This window comes from Seriola lalandi, unplaced genomic scaffold (genome assembly GCF_002814215.2).
Source record: "Seriola lalandi dorsalis isolate HSWRI2012SDOR001 ecotype SW California unplaced genomic scaffold, Sedor1 jcf7180002054542, whole genome shotgun sequence".
NCBI lineage: Eukaryota > Metazoa > Chordata > Actinopteri > Carangiformes > Carangidae > Seriola > Seriola lalandi.
Window position 1 is genome coordinate 450,550 of NW_019525095.1, and position 25,780 is coordinate 476,329.

Genomic DNA, 25,780 nt, shown 5'->3' on the forward strand with positions numbered 1-25,780 from the left:
GTTATATTTTCTACTTATTTAGATGTCTTCTTACGAATACACTACAGCTGAATCACTGTGCTGTACCCACAGAGATTGCACTGGCTGTAGGAGTATAATATATCAAGTCAGTATTAAAAGCAGTCTGCTCACACCTGTCTGCTCTGATATTACAGCGCCTCCATCTATCCAGCTCCTACAGCGCCCCGAGGCAGCAGCAGCTCTATCTTTCACTTTCAACAGGAGTCTGTACCCAAGTCCTGCTATATGTGACATAATCTCTCTGGGTTTAGCTGGAGCAAGAATCCACCTGAGAGTCTCCTAAGCTCTTACCGTCCTTGAGTTTCAACAGCTGTAAACAAGCTGTGGTGGAGAAAAAAGAAAATACCAAATGAATATTTTCATCTGGCTGTTTCTGTTTTTCAGTCTTGTAGCCAAAGAAATAGGCAAAAATTAATTGGAAAATCTTGTAAATATAAGAAATATTTAAAAGTGAAAGTCTGACATGGAAAATGACACTCATAACTGAGTGTATCAGTGTTTCTCTGTCACTGTTTAAATGTTTTCCACAATTATTATGCAAAGATTTGCTTACAAAAGAAAAAACAAAACACCATCAATAGGCTCAGTTTTCCTTTTTCTGCACTCAAATGCCGTATTAGGATTGGAAAATGTCAAAATGTGGTGAAATAATCAGCTGAACAGCAGTGTAGCTGCTGATTTCTGCTCAGATATTTCACTTGGCAATAACATTGAGATGCTTCAGAACCTGAGGGGATTTGAAGCTGATTTAAGCAAAGAAGGCGCAAGGATAACACTGGTTATCGCCTTATCAGCTAAGAGTTAAACTTGCCAATTTGTGGCGGCCTGGAGCGCAACCTGACCACGGTCAGCATCCTGAAAGGGATTAATGCAGCTGATATTTTTAGGTTTTACTCCAGAGTCGTCAGCAGCACTTTCTCTGTGGTTATATATAGCCCAGAGAACATGCGTAACATGGCACAATTTGAGGCATTGACGTGTTAGATGTGCTCTTCAAGTGTTGTTAAGCATCAACACTACAACAAATGTACTGCATTGAGACAAGCACATAAATATTCACAGAACAGACACACATTCTAAAAGACATATTTTCATTTAATCAAATGATTCAAGATTCAAGGAAATTTCTGCTTTACATCTGACATTTCTACAGTGGCAATTCCTCTCATGGTATATTTACAAGTACATGTATCATATATATTTATATCATATTAACATTAACTGTAAAAACTCAACTTGGCCCAAGATCTGGACATTTAAAAACTTAAGCAAGTAATTACCCTGAGACAAACAAGAATAACAAGGAACTTATTTTGAACTAACCCAAGTCTCTATACTCATCTCAACAACCACAGCAGTGGAATCTTTTTTCAGGATCTGGCTAGTTTGAGTTATTCACACTCATCTCAAACTAAGAAAACAGCCCTGAAGTATCACAGTGTTTCAGGGCTGTGGACAGGGCAACCTGTACATTCCTGGTACAGGAATTTAATGCCCAACTCCTCTAAATTCTCCTCCTCCACATGTAGCAGTGAACTGCTGTTTCTGCACTCACCTCTGTCCCAGCATCCCAGGGCTAAAAGAGTCTCCATTTCTTACTAAATTGAGCCTCATAGCACCAATTGTAGAGGGACTTAGTGAAGAGGTGTTCAGTATTCTTAATTTTCTTTTAAACAAATCCTAAATTTGAAATTACTTACATCTTTCCCTTTCTTTCTTTGCATAGATATAGATATATTTATTATATACAATACATACAGATTAAATAGATGCTTTCTAAAGTTTTTAGAAAAGTAAAATGTTGGGCAGAAAGAAAACCACCTGGATGTAAATGCAGTGATCAGCCTGAGGTTTAGGATCACAGCGTATTATATTAAACACTATACGACCATCTCTGCAACATGTGGTTAAAAAGCACTTTTCATTATAGAAACAGTGTGACCCTATGATGGCATCAATAAAGGGCATTAGAGGGTGCAGGAGAGCTATAAAATGCTGTAACCTTTGAACCATTAACTAGAAGATACGCAAACTGAACAATGTCATGGTTGAGACGACTTGTTCCTTCCAATTTGTTTAACTTTTAATGCTGAATGCAACAGCATTGCTCCAGCAGATAATTCTACTGCAAATACTGTTTGTTTAGACAGTTTCTTCATGAAGTAATACAGTTTTTCTGGCACAAATACTTTTCTAATGCTAGTATCTTTAATAAAGAGGTTGTAAAAATTACTCTTAGTCATTTATGGTCAAAAAATTGTTTCTACATCATTAGGTACGTATATCTGCAAGCTGTGAGCCAGAGAGATGATGCTCAAAATACATCATCACATCTTCCATATTTTACTGAACCTTGCCCTGAAAGCAGAAGATCTCTAAACCATGAGCAACCTTTCAAGACAGGGATGGTTATTCTTTCTGAACAAAGGTGCTTGTGCTCACCTTTGTCACGAAACATAATCCATCTGTAACATCAATATTAGTGTGAATCTGACTGAGTAAACAAACAAATTATTGAGTGTTATTACTGGTATGTGATATCAAATATGTGGCTGCTCACAGCAATATACATGTGCCGGACTTCTTTTCGTCATCAGGATCTCCTCCACCTTCTTTCCTGTTGGGATCATTCAGCTCGTCAAACAGTCCAGTGTCAATCATCTCCTGCTGCCACTGGATGGGGACAGCGCCAGAGCTAAACTCCTTGAAGAATTTGTCGTCCTTGGCGTCAAACTCGATGCCCTTGATCTCAGAGAATTCAGCAATATCTCCGGTGTCCTTGGCGTAGACAACATTGGGCTTCGGCACCCAAGGAGGATCAACCAGCCCGGCCTCCAGACGAGGGAAGTTGATGGCCTTGAACCACTCATGCTTCCGGGGATCATCCATGTCGTTCCTAATGAGAGAGCAAAAAATAAACTTCTCCATCAGAGATTTCAAAACTGCAATGTTAGTCTTTAGGAAATAAGAACAAAGTGGCTACAAAGGTGAGGTTCAACGTTTTGGTTACAGTTAAGGTTAACACTTTTCTCACCTTGATGTTGCTTTTATTCAACCACTTCATCCTTAATCGGCTTGCACCAGGATGTCAGTGCATATCCAAACAATCTAACATTTTTTAGACCTAAATTATACGTGGAACCGATTTCAGATGAAATTCTGAAAATAATTTTTTACTAACATTCCCATTAACCAAAGTTGGCACAGGATGTTTCAGAAAATCAGACTCACTAAACCACTATGTACAGCCATTAACACCCATGTGTCTTACTTAAAGTGATACAGAGTGCGAGAAGCCCTTACTTCATGCCAAGGCGCTCCTCAATTTTCTTCTTGAGGAATTGTTGGATGATGTCCTTGGTGGGAGCATCAAAGCATTTGTGCTCCCACTTAGGCTCCTCGTTGAGAATGCGACGCTGCACCTCCTCCTTCTCCACCTTCTCCTTCTTGGCCTCAGGGCCTTTGAAAGGTGTGTAGCCAGCCACCATCTCATAGATACTGCAGCCAAGGGCCCACCAGTCCACTGATGTCCTGTATGGCGTTTTGGACAGGATCTCAGGGGCCATGTATGCTCCAGTACCAGCCTGGAAGGGGGAGAGGAAGACAGGGGGAAGACTGAATATAAGGTACATCTACAAATCCTTCATGTGATAGTACAACAATATGAGCATTGCAAACAATGCATAACTTGAAAATGCATAGAGAGAACAGGAAGAGGGTCTGTGGAAGGACAGACTGGGAGACATAATCTTTATATGTCTTCTTAGACAACTGTCACAGGGATTTGTTGCCTGGGTTAGTAATAGCCTTAATCTAGTGCTGACCATCTTCTCCCTTTCTCTCTTTAAGTTTCACCTTTCCACCTCTAGCCCACTCTCTCCATGCTCCTCTGCTCCTCTCCCTCCCTCTCCCTATATGACCTCACCTGCAGCCTGGGACCAGAAGCTTAATCCTAATTCTAAGCCTGCTGCCTGTCAAGAGTCATGTATGTCTACACACTGACAGAGTTGTCCGGTGTCTTACATAAAGGCTGTACATTTCTGGATGCTATGGCCACCTGCAGAAAGACGTAACAGCCAGAATGTAGCCATGCCCTTAATGTATAATTAATACAGACACTGCACAAACTGGCAGAGAGCCAAGAGCTTGCTCTTTGCCACTCCAACTAAGTCCTGAAGAAACCCTGTTGCAAAAGTCTTTTTCAGGTGATCCGTAGGTTAGTACAGGTGAAGTGTTATATGGGTATTATGAGCACTGTCCTTTTATAGCCACTTTAATATAGTAACACCTAAAGGGCATTTAGAAATAATACCTTCTGCTACTGTTGTACTTACATAAAATGTTTTTGTTGCTTTACAGGTTATGATCACTAAACATGTCTGGAACTTCAAGATCTGATCTTTACTCCATTAGTGTGTATCGACTTGACCACAGATGATATCTGACTGATTAGTGAAGCCATGATAGTACATCTCTAGTGACCAAACTTGAACAGGTTTATGTGCAAAACTTTTTGCTCTAATATTTACTTCCAAATCAACTATCAGGCAAAATCTATTAGACTCCTGTATTATTTTCAATTTCTTCCTTGTGTTTTTTTCTAACTTTGTTCTGTTCATCTAAAATGTGTGTATGTGATGGTAATTAGTTTAACTTAACAAATAACAAAACTGCACACTCTGGTCAGTCAAATCGGTCAAATGTTTTCATGTATGATCATACAGGCTACAAAATTGTCCCCAGAATTAATCTGAAGTTTGTGCAAGGAACAGATCTCTAGGTATATTTCAACTGGTTTAAAGTCACCTTGTTTGCAAACTAACATCTCTAAACGTATTCAGCGTAGGTTTTTACCTGGATCTGTCAATCTAATCAGGGACAGACTTGTGTAATACTCACTAAGAGGATTAGGGGACCAAAGCCAGCCTTGCCTATAGGAGGTTAGCCCAGTCACTTTGGCTGGCTGAGGAGCATCAGAGTAATGGATAATGAGCTTACTGGACTTTCATAGACCTGAGAGCTTACTCTTTGCTACTGCAAGTAAGTCCTGAAGAAACCCTGTTGCAAACTACTTCATCTTTTTTTTCAGGTCATCCATAGGTTAGTACAGGTGTGGTGTAATATACTGGCGGTTTTACGTGAAAAAAATTGAAGAAATAATGTTTGAAAACAATGCTGTGTAGATTCTTCTCTCAGTAATTTTATAAGGTTGTGGTCATGTCCCATCTATACAATTATATGTTTATATTATATATGTATATATGTTTTTGCATGGACTTTAATTGTTCGAGCACAGTGTTTTATCTGATAGCCACCATAATGTCCTGTCACCCTGACAACAACCCTGCTTTGCATATTGTAGAGTGATCCTCACTTAGATGCAAGAATCCCCCCGTGCAGTCAATAAGGTGTAACATCAAGCTGAACTCACTGATGACATGGTATTTTTTCTTCAGGGGAAGAAGAATTACTGGCTACAGGGTTTGTAAAGAATTGTGGAAAGGAACTGCAGAGCAATTTTGCCGAGGTAATACTTCTACAGAAACTACTAAATCTCTGTTACCAAGTTACTGACACAAACCATCTTACACTTATTGACTGCTACTTTAACAACCACTGGACCTCCAAGGTCTAAAACATAGCCCCTACACAAAATGGTGGCCTATAAATGGCCAGGCTATAATCTGACTGCTAAAGGATCAATTGAGTTATATAATGGATTCAGAGACTCTCATTGCACAGATCTTTAAGCAATCCAGTAATCCCTGTCCGGATTTAAAGGAAAAACCCCACCAAGATTGACAGCCTGTACAAGCTCCTGAGTTCAGTTTTTAGCTCCAAACTCCTCTGCGGATGAGACGGAGATGAGGAACCAGTGCTTCCTGTTTGCATGTTCTTTTGTTCTGTTGCAGTTTTTGTGTATGTGTCATCTTAAACTTAGTCCAACCATGTAGATCATGACTTGACTAAAATCTTATTGATTTAAAGATCAGGTGCACAGAATTAGGCAACTTCAAATATTTAGAGTAAGAGATGAAATGGCCCCTTAGGGTATACATCTTCCATCATGTGTAGTCTTAATATGATTCCCATTATCATCAGTGACATCATCCAGCTAGGTGCTCTCATGTTAAAAGCATCCTAATGGTTTTGACAGAGCAACTTGGTAAACTTAGTGTTGTATTACTGTAAAGACACTAATTTGCCACTTCATTGTGTGTATGTCTACTCACCATCTGGGTAACAGTCTTCCCTGCAACAAGCTCTATGGCCAGACCCAAATCTGAAAGTCGGCACTGGCCTTGGCTATCCAGCAAAACATTCTCCGGCTTCATATCACGGTATACGATATCCATGGCGTGCAGATGCAGAATGCCGGTGGTGATCTGCGCTGTGTAATGGATTATGCGCTTCATCTCAATGCCCTTATCCACACCTTTGCCATCATAACCTATGTTGTAAATGTGGTACTTGAGGTCTCCTCCATTCATCAAGGTCATGACAAGGCACAGGTGGGTCTTGGTGTCATAAGCGTAGGCCAAGTTGACCAGAAACAGGCTGTTAACCTTCTCCAAGATCTGCTTCTCCAACAGGGCCATCTTCTCACCACCCTTCTTCTTCAATCGCTTTTTACACAACTTCTTGCAGGCATACATCTGGCCTGTGTTCTTCACCTGAACAGCACATACCTGGAGAAAGACAATTTTATTTGTTAAAAAGAAGGCATTTTTTATTACAGATGTCCAACCAGTTTTCCATTTCAATTTATTAGAATCCATTTCCCACAGCAACAAATCATGGTCTTCTGGCACCAGGTTGCCAGGGAGACCTCTAGGCAGCAAAGGAACCATTGCACAACTCTGATTAGAAGACTAAAATCTGACTACTACTTGTCCTCTTATTTGAGGTATAAGGAAATTTCCCCTAGGAGAACTGTAAAAAATTAGAAAAGTTTCTTCAGTATTATCGCAGTAAATAAAACAAAATAGATCTGACTGATACTTTAAATCATCAGTCTATGTCATCACATATTTCACTGTTGATATAATCACAATTATCCCTCTAAGGGATAATTGTTTTTGTTTACAATACATCTTAAACCTTAATCACTGGCAAGTGATTCTATATAAAGGCAAGAAAATTGGTTCAAGAAGTCAACCTGACTTGACCCTGTGTTTTAGCAGCCCATTTGCCACCTGTCTAACTTACATCTTTAACTCAACATTTACTTCTGGTATCACTCCTTCTCTATAGACAGCGGATAAGATTTGTCCACTGTATAAAGAACGTCACATTAGCGGTTTAAAAATTGTTTAATTTTTTGTTTATTGTTTGATTTTTCAGTATCAACGATCAAATAAAGTTGTTTGATTCACTGTTCAACTGCCACCAAATTTGCTGCTTTAAAATAAAACAGTATTATACAGTCACAGCAGATTTAGACAAGGGCATCACAGCAACATTTACCATAGTTTACATGACATTATACTGTTAACTAACATTTTTAAGTTTCTATGGCTTTTTACACTTCTAGCCTAGCTAGTTATTTTCTTTTGGGTTGTATACTGAGGCTTGTTTTTAAGAGCTTGACTCAGTAAAGGGGTTCCTCAGGGGTCATTTTTAGGTCCTCTGTATATCAGTAATGTTATGTAAAAATTCATCTTAGATTACATCATCTCATGCATCTGATCCTATCAGCTTCACAAGATAACAATGTGCCAATGTGCCATTTTCTTCAGGCATCTTCAAAGGTTATTCAAACCTTTTAAATGACATGATTATTAACAATGTATCAGATTAACTATTTTCTATTCCTGCAGTTTACTGCAGAAATTTAGGTTTATTCACATGTTGAAATAACAGTTGATCTTTAAAACAATTTTTATTGAAAAGTTTTCTATTTTCTAAAATTTACAAAGTATGCCTGTATGCCACATAACTTCATGGTCACCTTGAGACAATGTAAATCCTCAGTTATATAAGGTGTGATCTCTTGTCCAGATATATACTTTTGTGGGCTTCAAGGCCAACACAATTACTCAACTGTAACACCATCATTACAATTCAAAAAGTTGAATGCACATTATCTTACAGTTTTAGTATAACTCCTTAAAAAAATATGACGATAATACACGATTGATTAACAACACCATCACACCTGAGGAGTCTGGTAAGACTCCTGCAACTAAAAAGGTCAATTATTTGCCACAACAACAAACAGACTAGAGATTAAATGTAGATGCATTTGCATGCTTACCTCTCCGAAGCCTCCTTTTCCCAGAGTTCTAAACTCATAGAAGTATTTGTCACTGATGGGCTGTTTCTCATACTCTTTCCACTGGAGGAATTTATCAAAGAATGGGCTGGCCTGGTAATCTGTGAAGGGTTTGCCTTTCAGAAAATCTCTTACACCTTCCTGGACTTTGCTTTTCATCACCTCCTCAAAGTTGGCATCTGTCACAGACTTGCACTTCTCAGCAGGCTCCCCGGTAAGAAACGACAGGAAGGTCTTGGAGTCAGCCTTACAATACTTGTTGAGGATGTTTTGGCGTGCCTTGTCTTTTGTTGCACCTTCAGCCAGATCCCAGTCATACAGCTCATCCAGGAAATCAGCAGCAAGCTTAAATTCGCTGGTATTTGCCAGGAAGTCACGGAAAAACTTTTTGCCAATAGGCTGCCTTTCACAAATTGATGTAAAGTCCTTGTCAAGGGAAGCTCGTGCTGTATTACATTGCTCAGGCTTGGGAAGAGACAAGCTGCGACGGCGCTTTTTCATCTCCTTGTCATCCCCACCCTGAGCTTTTAGGTAGGCCGTGTTGGCCACCAGGTTATCCAGTCCCCCCATGTCACACATCTTGGCGGCTGTATGTGATCTGTCCCCCCTAAGTGACTGGGTTCTTCAGCGGCTCCCCACGGATACCCTCTTATAACCAGTGCAGCGTCTCTCAGAATGTGTGTGTCTGTGTGAGAGTGCAATTCGCTCCGAAGCCAGCGTGCAAATGAGCTCCTTCACCCAGCCTACCTGCAAACCTAAGACACACTGACACACCCAGTAATTACTCATTTAGAATTAAATACCAGGGAGGGATTTTGGCTTAAGGATCTTTGTGTGGTCTATTCAAGGATGCCGTGCACGGAAAGGGAATCATAAGCGGGCTCTGTCCTAAGAGGCTTTGTAGCCCTCTATATTTGTTCGTGGTGTTCAGTAGTCTCTAACAGAGGTCCAATGGGCTGTTGACTATGCATTTAATTGCAAGATGAAATTCAAAGACACAAAAAAAGCAGTGACACAGTAATGTTTGGATGAGTATTTACATATGGTATTTTAACATATGGATTGAAAATATATATATATTGTAGTTGGACCCTTGAGCAGAATAATTAAGAAATATTTTCACTTAGGCTGTTAATATAGTAAACCATGGCTCTAAAATATCCCATGCATCCTCATCTTTTTCCTGGTTCCAGTCTAGACAGAGCAGGTACTTCAGCTTGCTGAGTTTACTCCTCATGCTCTCATCCTCTTTCATTCTCATAATTTACCTACATTCATCAGTGACCACTACTTTACAATGGCAACTACTAGCATTTTAACATTTAAGGAATTCAAAAATTATACCTAGTAATTAATATAATTACTATACTTTGCTATGACAACATGTACATGTCTGAGATTTGGCTTAATTAAACAGTACATTTCCTTTTAGTATTTGCAAAATGTTTTAATTAGTCAGGCTATCTCTATAATTTAATCTAAAATGCTGTTTTACATATTAATGAACTGAGTCATTTTACATTGAGTGTAATACACATGGAGCTATGTGTACTATGTGTTTTTGATATTGAGAAGTAATGCATCCATGTCTTATATCTCATATGTCTAGTATTTTTATTAGAGGTTATAAGATTATTTGCTACATGACTGCTAAACTGCAGATATGTCTATAGAGAAGTAGTTAGGTGCTCAGTAGGATGCTGTGACATTGCACTCACAAGAAATAAAACAACTGATGAAGTACTTAGTAAATACAACACACCAATAGCTGGTTTGTTCACAATCAAGTTCAATTGTTCTGCTCCATTTAGCCACTGAGCAATAACCGAACATTGTAAGAAAAGAAACTGCATACTTAGCATAACCAAAAAAACAACACAAGTTGATCTTTTTCCCTATTTCTACATACACAAGTAACAATGTAGCATTGGCTGATTAAATCAAGAGTCATCACATAGATTCAAAGGATCAGATCAACATTGCACCCGAGCTTCTTTCTACAGGTCCATGTATAAAAAGCTTGAAGAGCATGACCTTAATCGTGTGACAGAACGGAGGTTAAACTGAGGACTTGTGATACACCTGATACGTCACAGTGACACTACACACACAAGAGAGGAAAGCCAAAACATTTTGGGCGAACAACCATATTGTTCTGATTGAGCTGAAACCTACATTAACTCTCTATGTGAATCTGTTGTCTGGTCTTATTACAACTCTGGTATTGTATATACGTTACCTATTAGCCTAAGTCAGTATTTGCATTTCACTGTTGCAGCACTTCTCTCAAACCCAATAGGTGGTTTTAATGTTTACACTTGTAATACAATGAATTGCCATTTTCCTTTTGTCATTGCTGTTGGCAGTAGCCCTATGCTACAGCTACAGTGATGTAGGCTAATTTAGCAAGATAAACCTCAGATAATATTAGCTAATCCTTTCTCAAATGGTCTCAAGCTGTTAGTGCCCTGGTCAAGATCAGGGGCTTTGCTTGCCGTCAGAGCTCCAGACTCAGACCTTTGACTCACAAAAGCCCAGACTGACCCCCACATAGTTCAACCAGTGTGAAAGTGAATAAAATGTTTTTAGAAAAAAAAAACACAGCAAAAAGTAAAACAAGATCACAATGTCCCACGCAAGACGTTGAGTTTAGTTTGATTTGTCAAAAAAAGACACTGAATGATTACACTGAGGAAGGAGAGAATAGAGGACAAGGTCCTTAATTCAACTTGACTCTTGTTCACAAATATTTCACCAAACTGTAATTTAAAATTCAAAATTTTTTAAAGAAAAAATATGCCAGTTAAAGAGATAATAAATATCAAATATGTTAAATATGTCATGCTGTAAATGGATCATAGTGTCACTAAAGCACTTAAGCCTCCTGAGAGGATGAAAAGAGGTCATAGGTTTCTTTTACCAGGTCAGGGAAGGCAGTGAGAGGTAATCTGAGAGCTCCTACATCACTCTATGAGCTTCCCATTTATTCAACAGAGAATTCCTGTCGAGCCATGCAACTGTCATTAAGGGCCCATCACAAAATAATGTATTAATTAAAAAAATATGTATGGCACCAGCCAAGACAAATTGCCGTTAAAAGAAACATGGAATTACGTAATACAGTGGTGACAAGGGAGATTAACAGGGTTATTGACAAATCGAGCAGACGTACATAAGAGAATTTTGTGTTACTCTTCTTCTCTACTCTGTTTTAGATGTTTGATCTTTTGAGCAGCCTGCTCATTTAACCTTGGCCAGGATTAGCCTGGCCTGATGAGGGAGTAAAGGTTAAGATGAGCAGAGCATTCTCATCCTATTTCCCACATGGCCCACTACATGGTCTTTACGTGGTCTGACTCCATCCTCTTATGGCCCCTCTCAAGCTTTCCACAAAAAGAGGCAGTAGATGGAACATATTCACAGTAGAACAGAGATTTTTCTGTGAATGCTTACAAATCAATTAAACAGAACCAGCCAAAATACAAAAACAGTATGGTATAGTATCTGTACAACTGCAGAGTGTCTCGAGGTTTTTGTTCTTTCTCAGCCAGCAACAAGAGATATGTTTCCTTGTTGTGACTGTTTCCCATTGGGAAGAAGAGTGACTCCAAAGCAGGTCAGGTGCTGAAGATGGCTTAACTTGGTCATATCACAGTGAAACTAGAAGACTTTTACCCTAATTCTGCCAAGGGCAGAAGCAGCTAGAGGAGTGTGACTGGAATGAATGGCTTCCCAGATCTGAAACTGGTTGAATCTTTGTTGGGTCAAATGTCAGTGATGGTTTTATCAGGTATGAGGTCAAATGCTCAGGACTCTTAGGTAGTAGGAGTATGAGGACCCCAATGTGTGGTGAGCATTTGCTAGGAATACCAAAGAAATACCATTACAGGGTTTTGTCGATATTTTGTTAATATAAACCAGGCAGAAGTTTGTGAACTTGGAGTCATGTGGCATCTTGTTCAAAACTTACAGTGTGCAAAGTCTGAGGTCAGAATGGTGCTTGTCTGCAACCAAAGAAGGTGGTGCAAAAAGCTGTCCAACTGAATAAGGATGTTGTTCACATGTGGTTGGCATCAAAAACTCCAAACTTGGTAGGCAGGTGCCAACAGGCCATAAGAGTCAGTGACTGAAATTATTGCAGATTTGAAAGTTTGGGTGTGGGAAGAGGCAAAGGAATATTACTTCTAGATGGTCTTCTGCAATCATTCATCCACCTGGCAAGACCCAGCCGTTTTCAAAAAGGGTGGTGAACTGAACTATTTTTCAGAGGCAGTAGAAACACTATAAGGATCTCCTAATCCTGACAGACATGCTGTCTGGAGACAAGGCAGAGCTGAAAGAATTCAAAGAGTCACGGGCACAGACTACAAACAACCAGAGTAAGTGTTGAAATATCCCTTTAAGGGGATACAGTGCAGGCCAGTAGCACAGGTGGGTGCTACTCACTTCTGCCTAATCCCTGCTGAAGCTCCTGGTGTTCTGCCTACAACCATCCAAGTTTCACTAACAAGTGCAGGTCCTCAGCTGATTTTGGGATATTTCTGAGAAAACTGTTAGAGTTCAGTTTTATTTATGCCTTTAATAAAGTCTTTTCTAGCATTTCAGAAAATACCCTTCCCTGTGAGACTTTGATTTTATTTTCAACCATGACCTTCCAATTAACATGGCCGACATGTAGAGCCTACCATCATAAAGTAAAGCAATACAAACAGGGAGGCAGAGAGTAATGAGCTGAGCACAGGACAGATCATTAGCACTAGCAGCTTGTGCCCCCTAGGGGACTGTTTTATCTGTGTGGACTGCACTCATAATCCTATCAAAACTTGCAGACATTATCTGTGTCTTCTAAGAATCCAGATTATGATGTAACTGTAACTGACCCACTAATCAAATAGATAGCAATGCCTGTAAATAGAAATTGCAGGTCTATGTTTCTCACAGAGGAAATGTTCTTTTTTCCACATCCAAGCCCCCTTTTTGTACCAGTTCTGAAAAAGCTTGAGTTATATTTGATTGATAATTACAGCTACATCAACAGTATAACTGATAACTTTAAAACATTTTAACCATATAGGATTATGAGTGCAGTGCAAGAAAATACTTATGAAATGGTCCACGCACATTATAAGTGTAACATCTTAAAAATGTCCTTACTGTCTTTTTCAAAATGCTTTCCCTCCCCACTAAGTGCAGATAAATGAAGGAGCTTAGGTACCTGACAAGGATGTCATGGCACCTCCCTTCTGCAGTGTAGTGGGCACTGGCTGATGGGAGCACCGAGGAACATCTTGTGAGCCCACAGGAGGAGCAGCTACCCCTTGTTCAGAAGACAACACTGACCTGGTTAACACACATGAAAATGAAACAATGGATGACTAAAGGCTCAAACATAATAAGCCACACAAAATTCTGCCTAGTTGAAAAGGAACAAATCAGAAATTAATAAGCTACTTAATGACTTATTGTTCATGAATAGCTCTGAATCAAGATAATGTCATTTGAGAAGATTTCTAGATACTGATGATCCAGTATCTATTAATTTTCCAGATCTGTTAATCTGCATACTGACCACTTGCTTCATGAACTGTTCCTGGTTAACCCATGCATTATCACATTACCTTGCCATTACTTACCCTGTTTGTGTCCCCTCAAGTAAAGCTGAGACTCATCCTATCAAAGTGGCAATTGGATACTGAGATTTTACTTGGAATTAGTTATGACTGACATTATATTGTATATTGTATATCAAATTTATTTTCTAACTTTACAATTAAAGTATTCTGTGTATTACAATAAACAATTGATATGATATACAATGTCCTGTTATATCTTTTTTTGGTCTTATTAATGTATGCTAAGTCTGAAAAGTCATGGACAGAATGGACGTATGAAAATGTCCTCAAATATCCTGTAGAGGATTGACAGCTGACAACAAACAACAATCATTTTTGAAAAAATTACATTTGACAAATAAAAGTCAACATTTTTTCACTAATCAATACACAACTCATTTTAGGATGAGAACTACGTATAAATGGCATATCAATATAACAGTAAGCCTAAAACACAGGACTTACTCAACATTTGATAAAAGGCTTAACTCTGTGTTTTGTTTGGCTCTGTACTGCAGTCTCCTCTACCATTCCTCAGTGGACTGCTCTGCGCCAATGTTTCCACCCCACAGTGCTTTATGTCCTCCAAGCATTGGTCAGGCACAGACTCACTGGAATCAGAGCCAGCCTCTAGTTCATGGTTGGTGTCAGGATCAACATCACAGCAAGAACTGGCGTCAAAGCCAGAGCCAGTGCCAGTGCCAGTGCCAAGGCTCAGATCAGGGATAATGCCAGGGTGAGATTCCTCCTCAGAAATGGACATCTGGTTTGTCTCTGAGCTTTCATCAGGAGATTCCTCTGCCTCTTTATCTGGGTCAGAGACTTGTCCTTCCTGTTGCTCCTCTGTCTTTAGCCTCCTGCGGCTGATCAGCTTCTGCAGATGTAGCTTGCTTGTGAAGAAGATGCTGCGCCAGCCCACCTCAAGTGCCAGGGACGCCACCTCAACTGAAACTGTGTTGCAGCGCCGCCGCACTGCCTGCTCCCAAAACTCCTCTGACCCACATAGCTGAAGAGCAGAAGCAAAAAGTATGAAGATTATACTAAACCAAAGAGCTGATTTTGTTGCATTGATATACTGCTTAAAATGTATTAGAACCAGAATAGAATATTACTTTAAGTTTAATAACAATGATTTATAATGATATATTCCAATAATAGATGGGCATAAATAACAGATTTAATGTTTCTTATCACAGGATACAATTTACTTTTGGCAGCATTTCTTGTTGTGTGTCTCTAGAACTCACCTGCCTGAACCTACGTGATGTTCGTCCAAGCTGGCCCACATCCTCTAGTTCTAGATAATTTATTATCCGCAGGAGTAAGGAGTCAGACAGGTGCTCCAGATAATCATAATGGCCTTGGCACAAAGCCTTGGTGTACAGCAAGATTCGACGGCCAAAAACCATACTGACCTCACCTGGGAAGAAGCCCATTATTTTAGCTGTCATTCATATTTAAGCATTAAGTTTGGTCTCCCATACAATAATCACAAGACTAGAATTGGAATCTGAATACAGAGCAATATACACCTAAAACACTGTATGATAAAAAAAAAAAAAGCATCCATTTCTCTACAGAACTACTATAGACAGAACTTACTAAAATTATCAAAGCCTGTTGTAATTCAAGCTTATGTGATATGTACCCAAGAGTTGGGCAGAAAGTCTTTTAAAAATACTTTATGTATTTAGGAAGAATTAATAGACAATGTTCTCTCTTTTTAACATCACTTTGCAAAACACACACGAACCTGTAAACTGGTCATACTTACTAGCACAACTAACCCTATGGAGGCCCTACCAACACTTAACAGCTTTTTAAGTTATATCTGGATATTCAAAAGCAGTTGTGACTGGACTATATTGTCTGTTTAAATTACTCCAACCATATAACAATCATGAGCCACAAACACACCATTTACAGATCATAATAATTCTCGCTGCTCTCACCATGCCTTCATGGAAGGCCATATGATGAGAGCAGCAGATGATTCTTAAGAACTCACTGGTATGCCTTTTTCACAGCAGACGTTTAGACTTGCCATACTAGGAAAAGCTAATAACACTAACAATCTGTTCTATTCAACTGTCTCAGTAAGCTATGACAGTGAGCCACCAGACAACAGGACCCTGAAACTAAAGCAGCTAAAAATGGAATTCCATCATTAATTATCATCATTATTAACACCTGTGTTTTGCCTCCTGTGACATGTCACAAATGTCTGTTCCCTTAACTGAAGATGCAAGTGACATATGAAATGCTTGAGAAGTTAACATGCTGAGATTTGTGGGATGTGTTTTAGTTACTCTGTAGCAAAGTGTCATCCAAGAAGTCCTGGTGAGACTCCCTCAGCTCCCCAGGCTTGGAGTACCTGTCCACAGTTCTCAGAGATATCTTCCACCATCTCCATATCACCTGGAAACGTCAAAAAATTAACTTGTGTTAATGTCAAATATTTGAACAAGCTATGAAACCCCATTGCTTTCTTTTTGAATGCTGTTGATTTTTCATTAACCTCTCTTCAGTACAGTTTTCAGGTCTAGTTAATAAAAACAGAACTGTGGAACAGTCTAACAAACGCGTACAACCCCCACAGTGAAGCGGGAGACAATAGATGAGAAGAAGACGAATTAACACCCAATGAGTTAGTTCTAATTGTTATATTATCCTAACAGCAAAACAGAAGTTTTAAGGCAACGTTGATCGTTGTTCTTATGCTGCCTTTCTGGGCTTACTTTGTTGGCTTTACTAACTACTGTTTTACTCTATCCTAAGCGTTGTAAGCACTGTAGCTAGCAGCAAACAGAAACAACGTAAAATTTTTAGCCTAGCTAACGTTAAAGTTAAAACTGCCATGTTTGTAGCAAGCTTAGCTAACATTCAAGGGGTTACTGACCGTTATTGTTAACGTTCGGTAGTTAATGCCGCTAATGAGTAGCATCTTGCTCGTTAGATAGTAAAAACGTGCAGTTTTTAACCAGAGTAGTGACAGTTCTTATCAAAAACATCAATACTTACATCTGACTTGGTGACAGTAAAATGGTAAAAATTCTTATTAGGTGGAGGACCCCGTCCAGAGATTTCAAACAAGGGGTCTGTTAAAAGAGACGCCATGTCAAAGTTTGTGTGTTGTCATGGTAATAACGCCTCCTCAGTTGGAGAAGAGACTTCAAGTACATGGGAAGAAAGACAGCATTTTGCGTTTTTATTAACCAGAATTATAATTATATTAAGAAAACGCTATGGACATTTTTTTTTTTTATGTTATAACTGATATATAGAAATACATGTAGAGGTGTACTCTCAGTTATTTACTTTAATAGTAATGCAGTTCAATACAACAGCCCTACAACATATTCTACCACCATAAGGATAATATTGCTTTGTTTTGGTGTTGAGACTTATGTTTATCTTAAAAAAAATTGTTTGTTTTTACCTTCATTTTGGAGGCTTAGATAGACAAGATATTGGTAACACCTATTTGCTAAGTTGCAATGGAAAATTAGCAGTATAACTTTCCTAAAGGGAAGAATATTGCACATCTATCAGTTAAAAGGATTTAGAACAACACTTTTAAAACAGAGCTACACAAATTCATCATTGTAGTTAAAAATCTTTTAATTTATTTATACATATATTTATATATGTACACATTTACTTACCTATTCTTGTAAAGACAAGAAACACATAGTCAAATTCATTGTTAGTCATTGGTGGCACAATTTAGACCCTAGTTCTCCAGAGTCAGAGGTGGATCCAAGAATGTAATCATCCATAAATTAATCTGATCCTTTCCTTTGCCTTATTTTAAAGCAAACTGAAGGGAGTTCAATATTTCTCCTCATCCTGTTTTTCTCTCCAAAAGGCGTTTCAATCACAAGGCAAAGAAGAAGACAGATATCAAGGGAGTGTAGTGAATACAATGTAACTAACATTACATAACATAAGTATTTTGTTTTCAAGTGTTGTAATTTTTTTTGTCTGGGCCGGGTCTGGTAAACCAGTCATTCCCTGTCAATAGGACAAGTCACCTGAAACCTATGAAAACAACACTTTGTTTTGAAGTAACCCAATTTGGATCACACCCACAACTCTGAAGCTTTCCTAACAATCTTTCCCTTTGTCTTTACCAAACTCATGAAATGTAGTGAACGTCTGCTATTTGCTCCTCTGACATCTACAACCATCCGCAGAGAGGTTACTGAGTGTACTGAACTATTTTATCATTGTTTTATAGTTTAAGCAGGGTAACAGGACAAAGAAATACTCATCTCATCGCCTGCACTTCTTGTCTCAGTACTCCATTTGTGCTCTAATAAACATGCCTGCCCCTTTACCAGCTGGGACAAAGCATCTGAAGTCTCTGCTAGCATTATAATGAGAAAGCTGCCCCTTTATTCTCAATTTCATCAATATTTAAAACAATAACTAATAGTCCAGGATCAATGCTGTGTCTCATCCACCTGCTTGGGATGTTGTTCTAATTTAAACAGACGAGGGTTTGGTTGCTTTGGGTTATAGGCAACTTCAGACTCTTAGGAAAAGCACTCTGGATCTGTAAGTTAATAAAGGACATTTTGCATCTTAATGCCAGTATAGTAGCAATTATGCTAAAATAACAAATAGAAATCCCTTTTGAAAACGAAATACCTGCATCACCATGGCTGCTTCAAACCATAGATCATGGATTTGGATGGAACCCTGTTAATAATCTTAAAAGTGTATACCCTTACTTACGTAGATAGTTTGTAGTGGTTTTTTTCCACAAGGTGTGTGTTAACTCAGTCCTTGTTATACATAACATGTACTTAATTTCGATTACAAATGATATGCACAGAGCTTACAGTCATAAACAAAAAATAAAAAGCATATAATGTATTGTATATAGTCCAAACAGTACACCCCCAATAACAGTCCCTTAGTCTTCAATATAGTCCTTTGTACTCCTTCATAGTGTTGTAAACTTTTTTTATGAAAAAAAAAAAAAAGAAGTCTTTTTTAAGAAATGTACTGCCACTAATTGTGTGACGGAACGGGTGCGTTGAGTATGTGCTGCATGCTGCCCTCTGCTGACGAGTACGTGGAGCTGTGCTACAGGAAAGGGTTGGTGGATGAACCCCCTGAAGGGAATGAGCCAGCTGGGGCTCCTGCCTGAAATAAGAGAAAAAAAACATTACTGCTGTAAGACAATCCCTTCGAATTAAATGTTATACATAGCAATGTTTTCAATGAAATAAATCAATTCAGTTGTTTTCTTAGGCTAATAAAGTTCCTTTACACCTCCTTTTACATTCTTGAAAAAGCTGGGAAAACAAAAGACAAAGCATGCTCACCATGAATGGGTTATTGGACATGCCAGGGCCAGCCATGGGCTGCCCAAAGGGCGTCATGGAGGGCTTGTTCTGACTGTAGACTGGGAATGCAGGGCCTAGGTGACAGGGTGACAGAGGGAACAGGTTGAGTCTGCTGTCTCCAACAGTTAAGTAATGTCTAATGAGAGTTTGTATTTTTCTTTTATGTCATTGTAACTGTTATATCAACAGGGATGAAGAAAATGTCCAGAAAGAGTTAAACAGTCATTTTACAATGAAACTTTAAGGGACTAAGACTCTAAAGGGAAAAAAGAGCCAAGCCCCAGGGTGTCAGCTTGCATTCAGGTGTGAACAGAGCATTTTGAGATGTCACATTTGTCACATTGGTTCCATTGTGTTTTTTGTACTTTGTAAAGAGCAGAACCTTAAAGCGTTGCACCCTAAATGCAACCTTTTGTCACTGTGCAGTAGCTGCCACTGACAAGTCACAATTTTAATTTTCTGCAGCCAGACTTAAAACTCAGGTCTCAATGCAGAAGGCTATATGGACAAATAGTATATACAATTCACGCTGGGGAAAAGGCAGATGACATATATCACTGACAGGTACTGCACAGGTGGAACAGGGTAGGAGGACAGGGGGATATGGGAGGCCACTAACCATTAGACTGAGGGTGGTAGGCCCCAGGCTGAGCGTAAGGGATGGGGGCCTGGCCAGGGAATTGCTGCTGGAAGTTTCCGCTGAAACTGGTCGGGAGGCAGTAGGAAGATGCATTCCCAAAGCCGGCAGGCATGCTCATAGAGCCAGTACCAAACGAGGCTACGAGACACACAAAACGTGTGTACAGTGAATGCACACACACACACACACAAACACAAACACACAGACACACACACACATAAGCAGGAGTAAATTCTAGGTTCTTTGGCAAATCACAAGGCTACTTGGCAATGTAACTGGGTTACATCAAACTAACACAAATGTCTAAGAAAAAAAAAGAGTCTTATGAATTACTCCAAATTTATGCACACACCTGCAGCTGGAGCTCTGCCATTGGTCTGGAAAGGGTTGGTGGCCATCTCCGGGGCAACAGCTGCAGCAACAAAGGGATTTGTGGATGGGACGGCTAGATGAAACACAGGAGTAAGTTACCACATTGAGTCTTCGACCTACATGTGTAAATGTACCACTCTCATTCTGTATGCATCATTGTAGTCAATCATTATTACCACCTCCAAAGCCAGGCTGCATGCTGGGTAACACAGGTGGATTCTGGGCTGGCGATGAACCAAGTACTGGTCCAAATAGGTTCCTGTGAGACAATGCCCAGATTAAATGTTTTTACATCCATGAACACATTAATTAACCTTTATAACTGAGTCACTGACACTGCCACCTTTCTTTTAATCAATCAGTTGAGCTGTGAAATGAGATCCTATTCACTTTAGAGCGGAAAACATTGACTGGATTGGAGGATTTTAGTTTGGATTTAAGTTCATGAATACTCATTTTATCCAAGTAATATGATCAACCACCATTTCACCATTTCATTTCATTTTGTTTCTGTTGAATATTTGTTAGCAGTTGTCTCAGTCTCTCACCCTTGCACATTGCTGCCTGTGGAGGCAGAAGAGCTGAGCTCGTTGTCTAACTCAGCCAGAGCAGCATAGCGATCCTCTGTGCGGCTCCCTGTCTGGGACTGGGCAGGGACGGCACTAGACATTGACGGAATTGGCACACCTCCCCCTTTTGACAATTAAAAAAAAAAAAGATACTCAAACATCAAGAGCTACATGACACACACACAAACAAACAAACAAACACACACACACACACACACACACACACAAATAATAAAAAGATGAGGAACTAACTGACTGATGACTCAGTAAAAAGCTTGGTATTTTGTAACACATATACAATGTGAGGTTTAGAAAAAGATGTCCACTGGGTGTCTGCCTTCACAGCACGTCTGAGATGTCTTTTTCAAATTAATTCAAGCTGAAAGGATGGTGGTGTGTTCCCATCACACCTAGCAGCTTAGTTTAGCATGTGTTACGTGCTCAATAGCGTAAAAACCCTTAAATTTTTATCCTAGAGAAATTTGCTTCCATCAAGTTTTTAACAGTTGCTTAGCAACAGCAGCAATGACGGCCAGCACATGCTCTGAGCATCTGTAGAGAATTTTGTGGATACAGAAAAGGCTTGGACAGTGGACACAGTGGGTGAGAAATTAATAAGAAAAATATTGGGTTGAGGGTGAGTGTGTGTGGAGAGGGAGGAAAGGCAATGGTGGTGAGGGGGGTACCTGATGAAAAGGACTTTGAGGGGGGTGACGTGCTCAGATGGGATGGAATTGCAGTGTTTCCAAATGCCTCAAAGTTGGCAAAGTTGGTGTTTGAATTACCCTGAGGTGCTGCATCCACACAAAAGGAAAAATTAACACAGGCAATGAATGTGGAAATAAAAACAATGGCAGGGAAATGCATGGGTTGATGACAAACCAAAGAATACATACTGTTATATATTGGTATTGAGTATATTAGCCTTTGAGTGAAATATTGGACACTCTGGGGGCCTTTGAGAGAAAGGTATCTTACCTGATTGGCTTGGAAAATGTGCAAAGTTGGCAAAGTTGGAAGAGCTGGCAGTTTGAGTGGGTGGAGCAGCAAAGATGTCTCCTCCCAGGTCTGAGAGCAAGTCAAATTTCTTCTCCTGAGCAGCGCTGTGGGCCTGCGAACGACCTAGCCCTGGAGACTGGGTGTTAACAGTAGAAAAAAAAAACTGGTTTCTAAACTTTTCTACTTCTAAATTCCAAAAAAGACAATATGGAAAAAGGTGATAATTAATGGGCTCAGTGTGCATTTCTTTTACCTGGCGCAGAGGGGTTTTGTTGAGCTGCAAGGTTTTGAGGGGTTGCACTTCTGGGGTGCTGCCAGTGCTGCTGGCTGAGGAGCCGGACACAGAGGCCTGGACACTCGCTACTGCCCTTGCCTGGTCTGGAGGAACATACCTAGACATCCAGGAAAGAGCACAAACACAAATATACAGACATGTTTAGTCCTAACAGATACAGCTTTCGTCATATGATCTCATTGAGGCCCTGATTTAGCTGATTATGTTAAGTAAATGTTAAGTAAATGATCATACAGGGCATTCCTTCATACATAGGAGTGTTTGAAAGTTGTGCTTTTTTTCCCACCAACACTGCAGTGAAAGAGGAAAGTGACACGTGAGCATAAAAAAGTCCAAGACAATGAAGAGTACGCTATCATACTGAATCATATGGTTAACCAAGTCCATAACTGCAAAATGGTTTTTGGCAGAGGTGATACTTTACTCTCAGAACTCTTTCCCTTTGCATCACAGCTGATAGTAACACGGCAGCATTAACCCAGTGACCTCCAGAACTTCTGACACTGACTTTTTAGCACTTCTTTCTACCTTTTAAACTACATTTAAGCAGTGTGTGCCCAAGTAAAAAAAAAAATATTACTTAAATCAACATTTCAGCCATTTATACAATGTGTATCCACAGGGTGAAGAGCTGACATAAGAGTAGTCATGAGTGCTGGTTTGATCCTGATGTGTTCTTTTAACATCAGGTTTTCATTTGGTCAAAACTTATCAAGAAAACAAACACAAAAATATGTTACCATCTTTTCTTTTCGTATTTTTCCTGAAGGAACTCTTTTACTTTCTGTGGTTCTCGGAAATCTGGAACAACTGATGTCCTGTCGTCATAGAGGCCCAACCAGATGTGTTTACAGACCTACAGGGGGGGCAAAGGAATGAGAAGAGTGGGTGGTAAGGAAGGGATTGGGGTGGGGGTGGGGGGGTGGTGGCAAAGCCGGGAGAGAGGTGAGAGAAAGTAAAGGGAAGGGGGGGAGGGGATGATGAGAAATGGGAGAGAAAAAAAGAGGGAGAGAGGAATGCCAATAAAGTTGACTAAGCAGCGCTAACAAAATGCCAAGATGCAACCGCAGAATAAAACACAGATATCCATGACTCTAAAAATAATGTTTAACAACGTGAAATGTGGTGCGGAGTCATTTTTTGTCAAGTGTACATGATACCTCATTGCTGTGTTTCTGTAGGAACTCAATTTCCTGCTGTGTGAATGTGGTCATAGAGATGGACTTCACTCTGTGTGGGGGATTCAGTCCTCGCCTGTGTAGGAGGTATACGTTAGCCGAGGACAAGAGAGGCAGGATGCAATCAGCAGTGTATATCAATGGTCTACAAGTGATATTAGTTTAAATCCTCTTGTGTTTAGAAAGTTTTTTTCTGATGAAAAAAACATAATAAAGAAGAATCTGTGACAAGGCTGCTGAAGAGTAGGAGGACAGATGAACTGTTTATTCACATTATATAGAGAGAAAAAACCTACAAGATTGTGCCAAGAGGATTTCGATCTGTCCAGCAGACAACACCCTCTATCCTCAAACCCTCAACAGAGATAAGAAAAAAATCCACAAACACTTTCATATCCCTCAGTTTACAGTAAGGACAATCATGGAGAGATTATACATAGTTGTAAACCGCCCTTGACCATGCAGTCTTCAAAAACTGAACGTCTGTGTGAGAAGGACACTAGTGAAGGAGGCAAAAGGCATGTGGCCACTCTGAAGGAGCTACACGTCTCCATGACTGAGATAGGTCAAGAGTTGTGTCCACAACTGTTGCTTCACCAGTTGCGACTTTACAGCAGACCGATAAAGACAAAACTATTACAGAGAGAAAAACGTAACATTACATCTGGGTTAGTGTTTGCCAGAGAGGGATGTGGGCAACTCTGAAACAAAGTGGAAGAAGTTTCTATGGTCTGATGAGATCAAAACAAACCAGCTCCAACAGGAAGGATTGTTGAAGAAGAAAGTCGAATGACGTTAGCTCAATAGAGGAAAACCTGCTGCAGCATGTAACAGGAGTGACTGAAAACCAACAATGTTAATGTCCCGGTGAAGAAAAGTCAGAGTTTGTGGCAGGATTTGAAAATTGCTGTTCACAGCAACATGAGAGCGCTATAATAGTTTTGAAAAGAAGAATGAGGAAAAAAAACAGTGTCCAGATGTGCAAAGCTGATACAGACATATCCACATAGACTCAAGGCTGTGAATGTTGCCTCTAATAATACTGACTACAAGAGACTGAATACTTATGCTGTACTTCATTTAGATGACATGGTAGATGTTTGACATTCAAGTGTCACTTTTTGTTATTCGAAAGCCAAATTAACTCACTGTGATTTAACGTTGCAAAACAATAAATTAAGGGAAAAGCATACACTGGCTTGATGTATGCCTGCAACAATTTTGTTAAGTCAAACACATGTAGCATACTGGCAGCAAGATCAGCAGAAATGTTGGCCTCAACATCAGCAACTATCTGGGCGTGGGCAGTGAGGATATTGCATAAATTAGACTCATTTCCTAATTTCTGGTTATGATTTCATAATATTCTGCGTTTCTTATGAAGAAGTGGTTTCAGGAGACAGCAACTAGAGCACGACCCACTGCCCCACTTTGTCTTTCCACTACTTACTGAGCTGAGAGTCCCACCCTGCTCCTGCTTATCTGGAGGTGTGTGTATTGTGTGTTTGCCTTGTCGGAGGTCCAGCTAAAGTTCAACCAGAGGAGGTGCCTCAGTGGCGGACTGTTTTTAAATAAAAGGTGGTCAAATATTTGACTGGTAGGTATACGAACCTAACGTTAGGCGTGCTAACCTTGACCACACAGGCAAAAAGCCACTGAGACCACCAGTGACACTCAGACTAAATGTGTCTATAACACTTCATCTTAATCACACTGAAGCAAAGCTATCAACACACCGACCTGCCGACACCACCCAGCCCAACCCGACGGCCTCGGGCTGGACCCGGGGGGGGGGGGGTAGCGTCAACGTTACCTGTCCTGACTTTAACGCTAGCTAACGAGCTAACGGTACCGCCAAGTCAGTGGTGGACCGCACAAAAAACCGTAACCGACAGCGGTACCTTGTTGTTGCCTGTGGGGCACTGTAAACCCATAAAGACGACACTGTGACCCAGAAGATAAACTCACAAGATCCCAGAGCAGGTGGTACAGACGAAGGAGCCCACTGTCATGTTGACATAGGTCGGGCCGCGCTGGTCGCAGTCGAAGCATTTCCTATTCGCGGGCAGGCTAGTCATTTCCCGGAGCATCTTCAGATGAGTCTCCTCCTGCTTTCGCTTCGCGCTCGTCGCCATGGCCGAAGAACAGCGGACTGGTATCACCGGGGGGGAAAAAGTTTGGTCGAGGGACCGGGGGGCAGGGTGGGTGTCCTCGGGGGGCAGGCTTGCCGCGTACGACGGCCGTGGCCAGGCAGACACCTTGCTGAGAGGTCTATCGGGGGGAGACTGGGCGACTGACAAACCGCTTCTTCTACAGGGAAACTGTGGGAAACAGAGCAGCTTCACAAACACCGGCGCCATCTGTTGGTTTGGAATGACGCCTCGTGTTTTGATGAAAAGTTACACCTCTTTGGAAATAGTTCAGACAAAAAAAAAAATAACATTGCATTTGTAGTTGCAGTG

At 40.2% G+C, this 25,780-nt stretch overlaps 3 protein-coding genes across 4 annotated transcripts; all 3 read right to left on the reverse strand.

Annotated features, from left to right (window-relative positions):
* Positions 1-1,098: 1,098 nt before the first annotated feature.
* Positions 1,099-9,050, reverse strand: grk7a (G protein-coupled receptor kinase 7a). Its single transcript, XM_023414810.2, has 4 exons — positions 8,279-9,050; positions 6,255-6,710; positions 3,325-3,605; positions 1,099-2,917 (listed from the first exon to the last, which is right to left on the reverse strand). The coding sequence occupies exons 1-4, from the start codon at positions 8,873-8,875 to the stop codon at positions 2,578-2,580; spliced, it is 1,674 nt and encodes a 557-aa protein (XP_023270578.1). The 5' UTR covers positions 8,876-9,050; the 3' UTR covers positions 1,099-2,577.
* A 5,071-nt stretch (positions 9,051-14,121) lies between these two features.
* Positions 14,122-17,025, reverse strand: fbxo36b (F-box protein 36b). Its single transcript, XM_023414826.2, has 4 exons — positions 16,930-17,025; positions 16,218-16,326; positions 15,156-15,328; positions 14,122-14,914 (listed from the first exon to the last, which is right to left on the reverse strand). The coding sequence occupies exons 1-4, from the start codon at positions 17,023-17,025 to the stop codon at positions 14,393-14,395; spliced, it is 900 nt and encodes a 299-aa protein (XP_023270594.1). The 3' UTR covers positions 14,122-14,392.
* Positions 17,026-17,511: 486 nt separating this feature from the next.
* Positions 17,512-25,693, reverse strand: agfg1b (ArfGAP with FG repeats 1b). Of its 2 annotated transcripts, XM_023414785.2 has the most exons (12): positions 25,287-25,684; positions 23,301-23,394; positions 22,881-22,996; positions 22,099-22,237; positions 21,825-21,981; positions 21,533-21,640; positions 20,826-20,970; positions 20,457-20,536; positions 20,258-20,350; positions 19,885-20,043; positions 19,245-19,339; positions 17,512-19,062 (listed from the first exon to the last, which is right to left on the reverse strand). In XM_023414785.2, exons 1-12 carry the CDS (start codon positions 25,676-25,678, stop codon positions 19,003-19,005), a joined length of 1,638 nt encoding a protein of 545 aa, XP_023270553.1. In that variant the 5' UTR covers positions 25,679-25,684; the 3' UTR covers positions 17,512-19,002. The 2 variants fall into 2 exon arrangements, with proteins under 2 accessions (XP_023270553.1, XP_023270554.1); XM_023414786.2 differs by lacking the exon at positions 21,533-21,640 and having other exon boundaries at positions 25,287-25,693.
* Between the last annotated feature and the right edge of the window lie 87 nt (positions 25,694-25,780).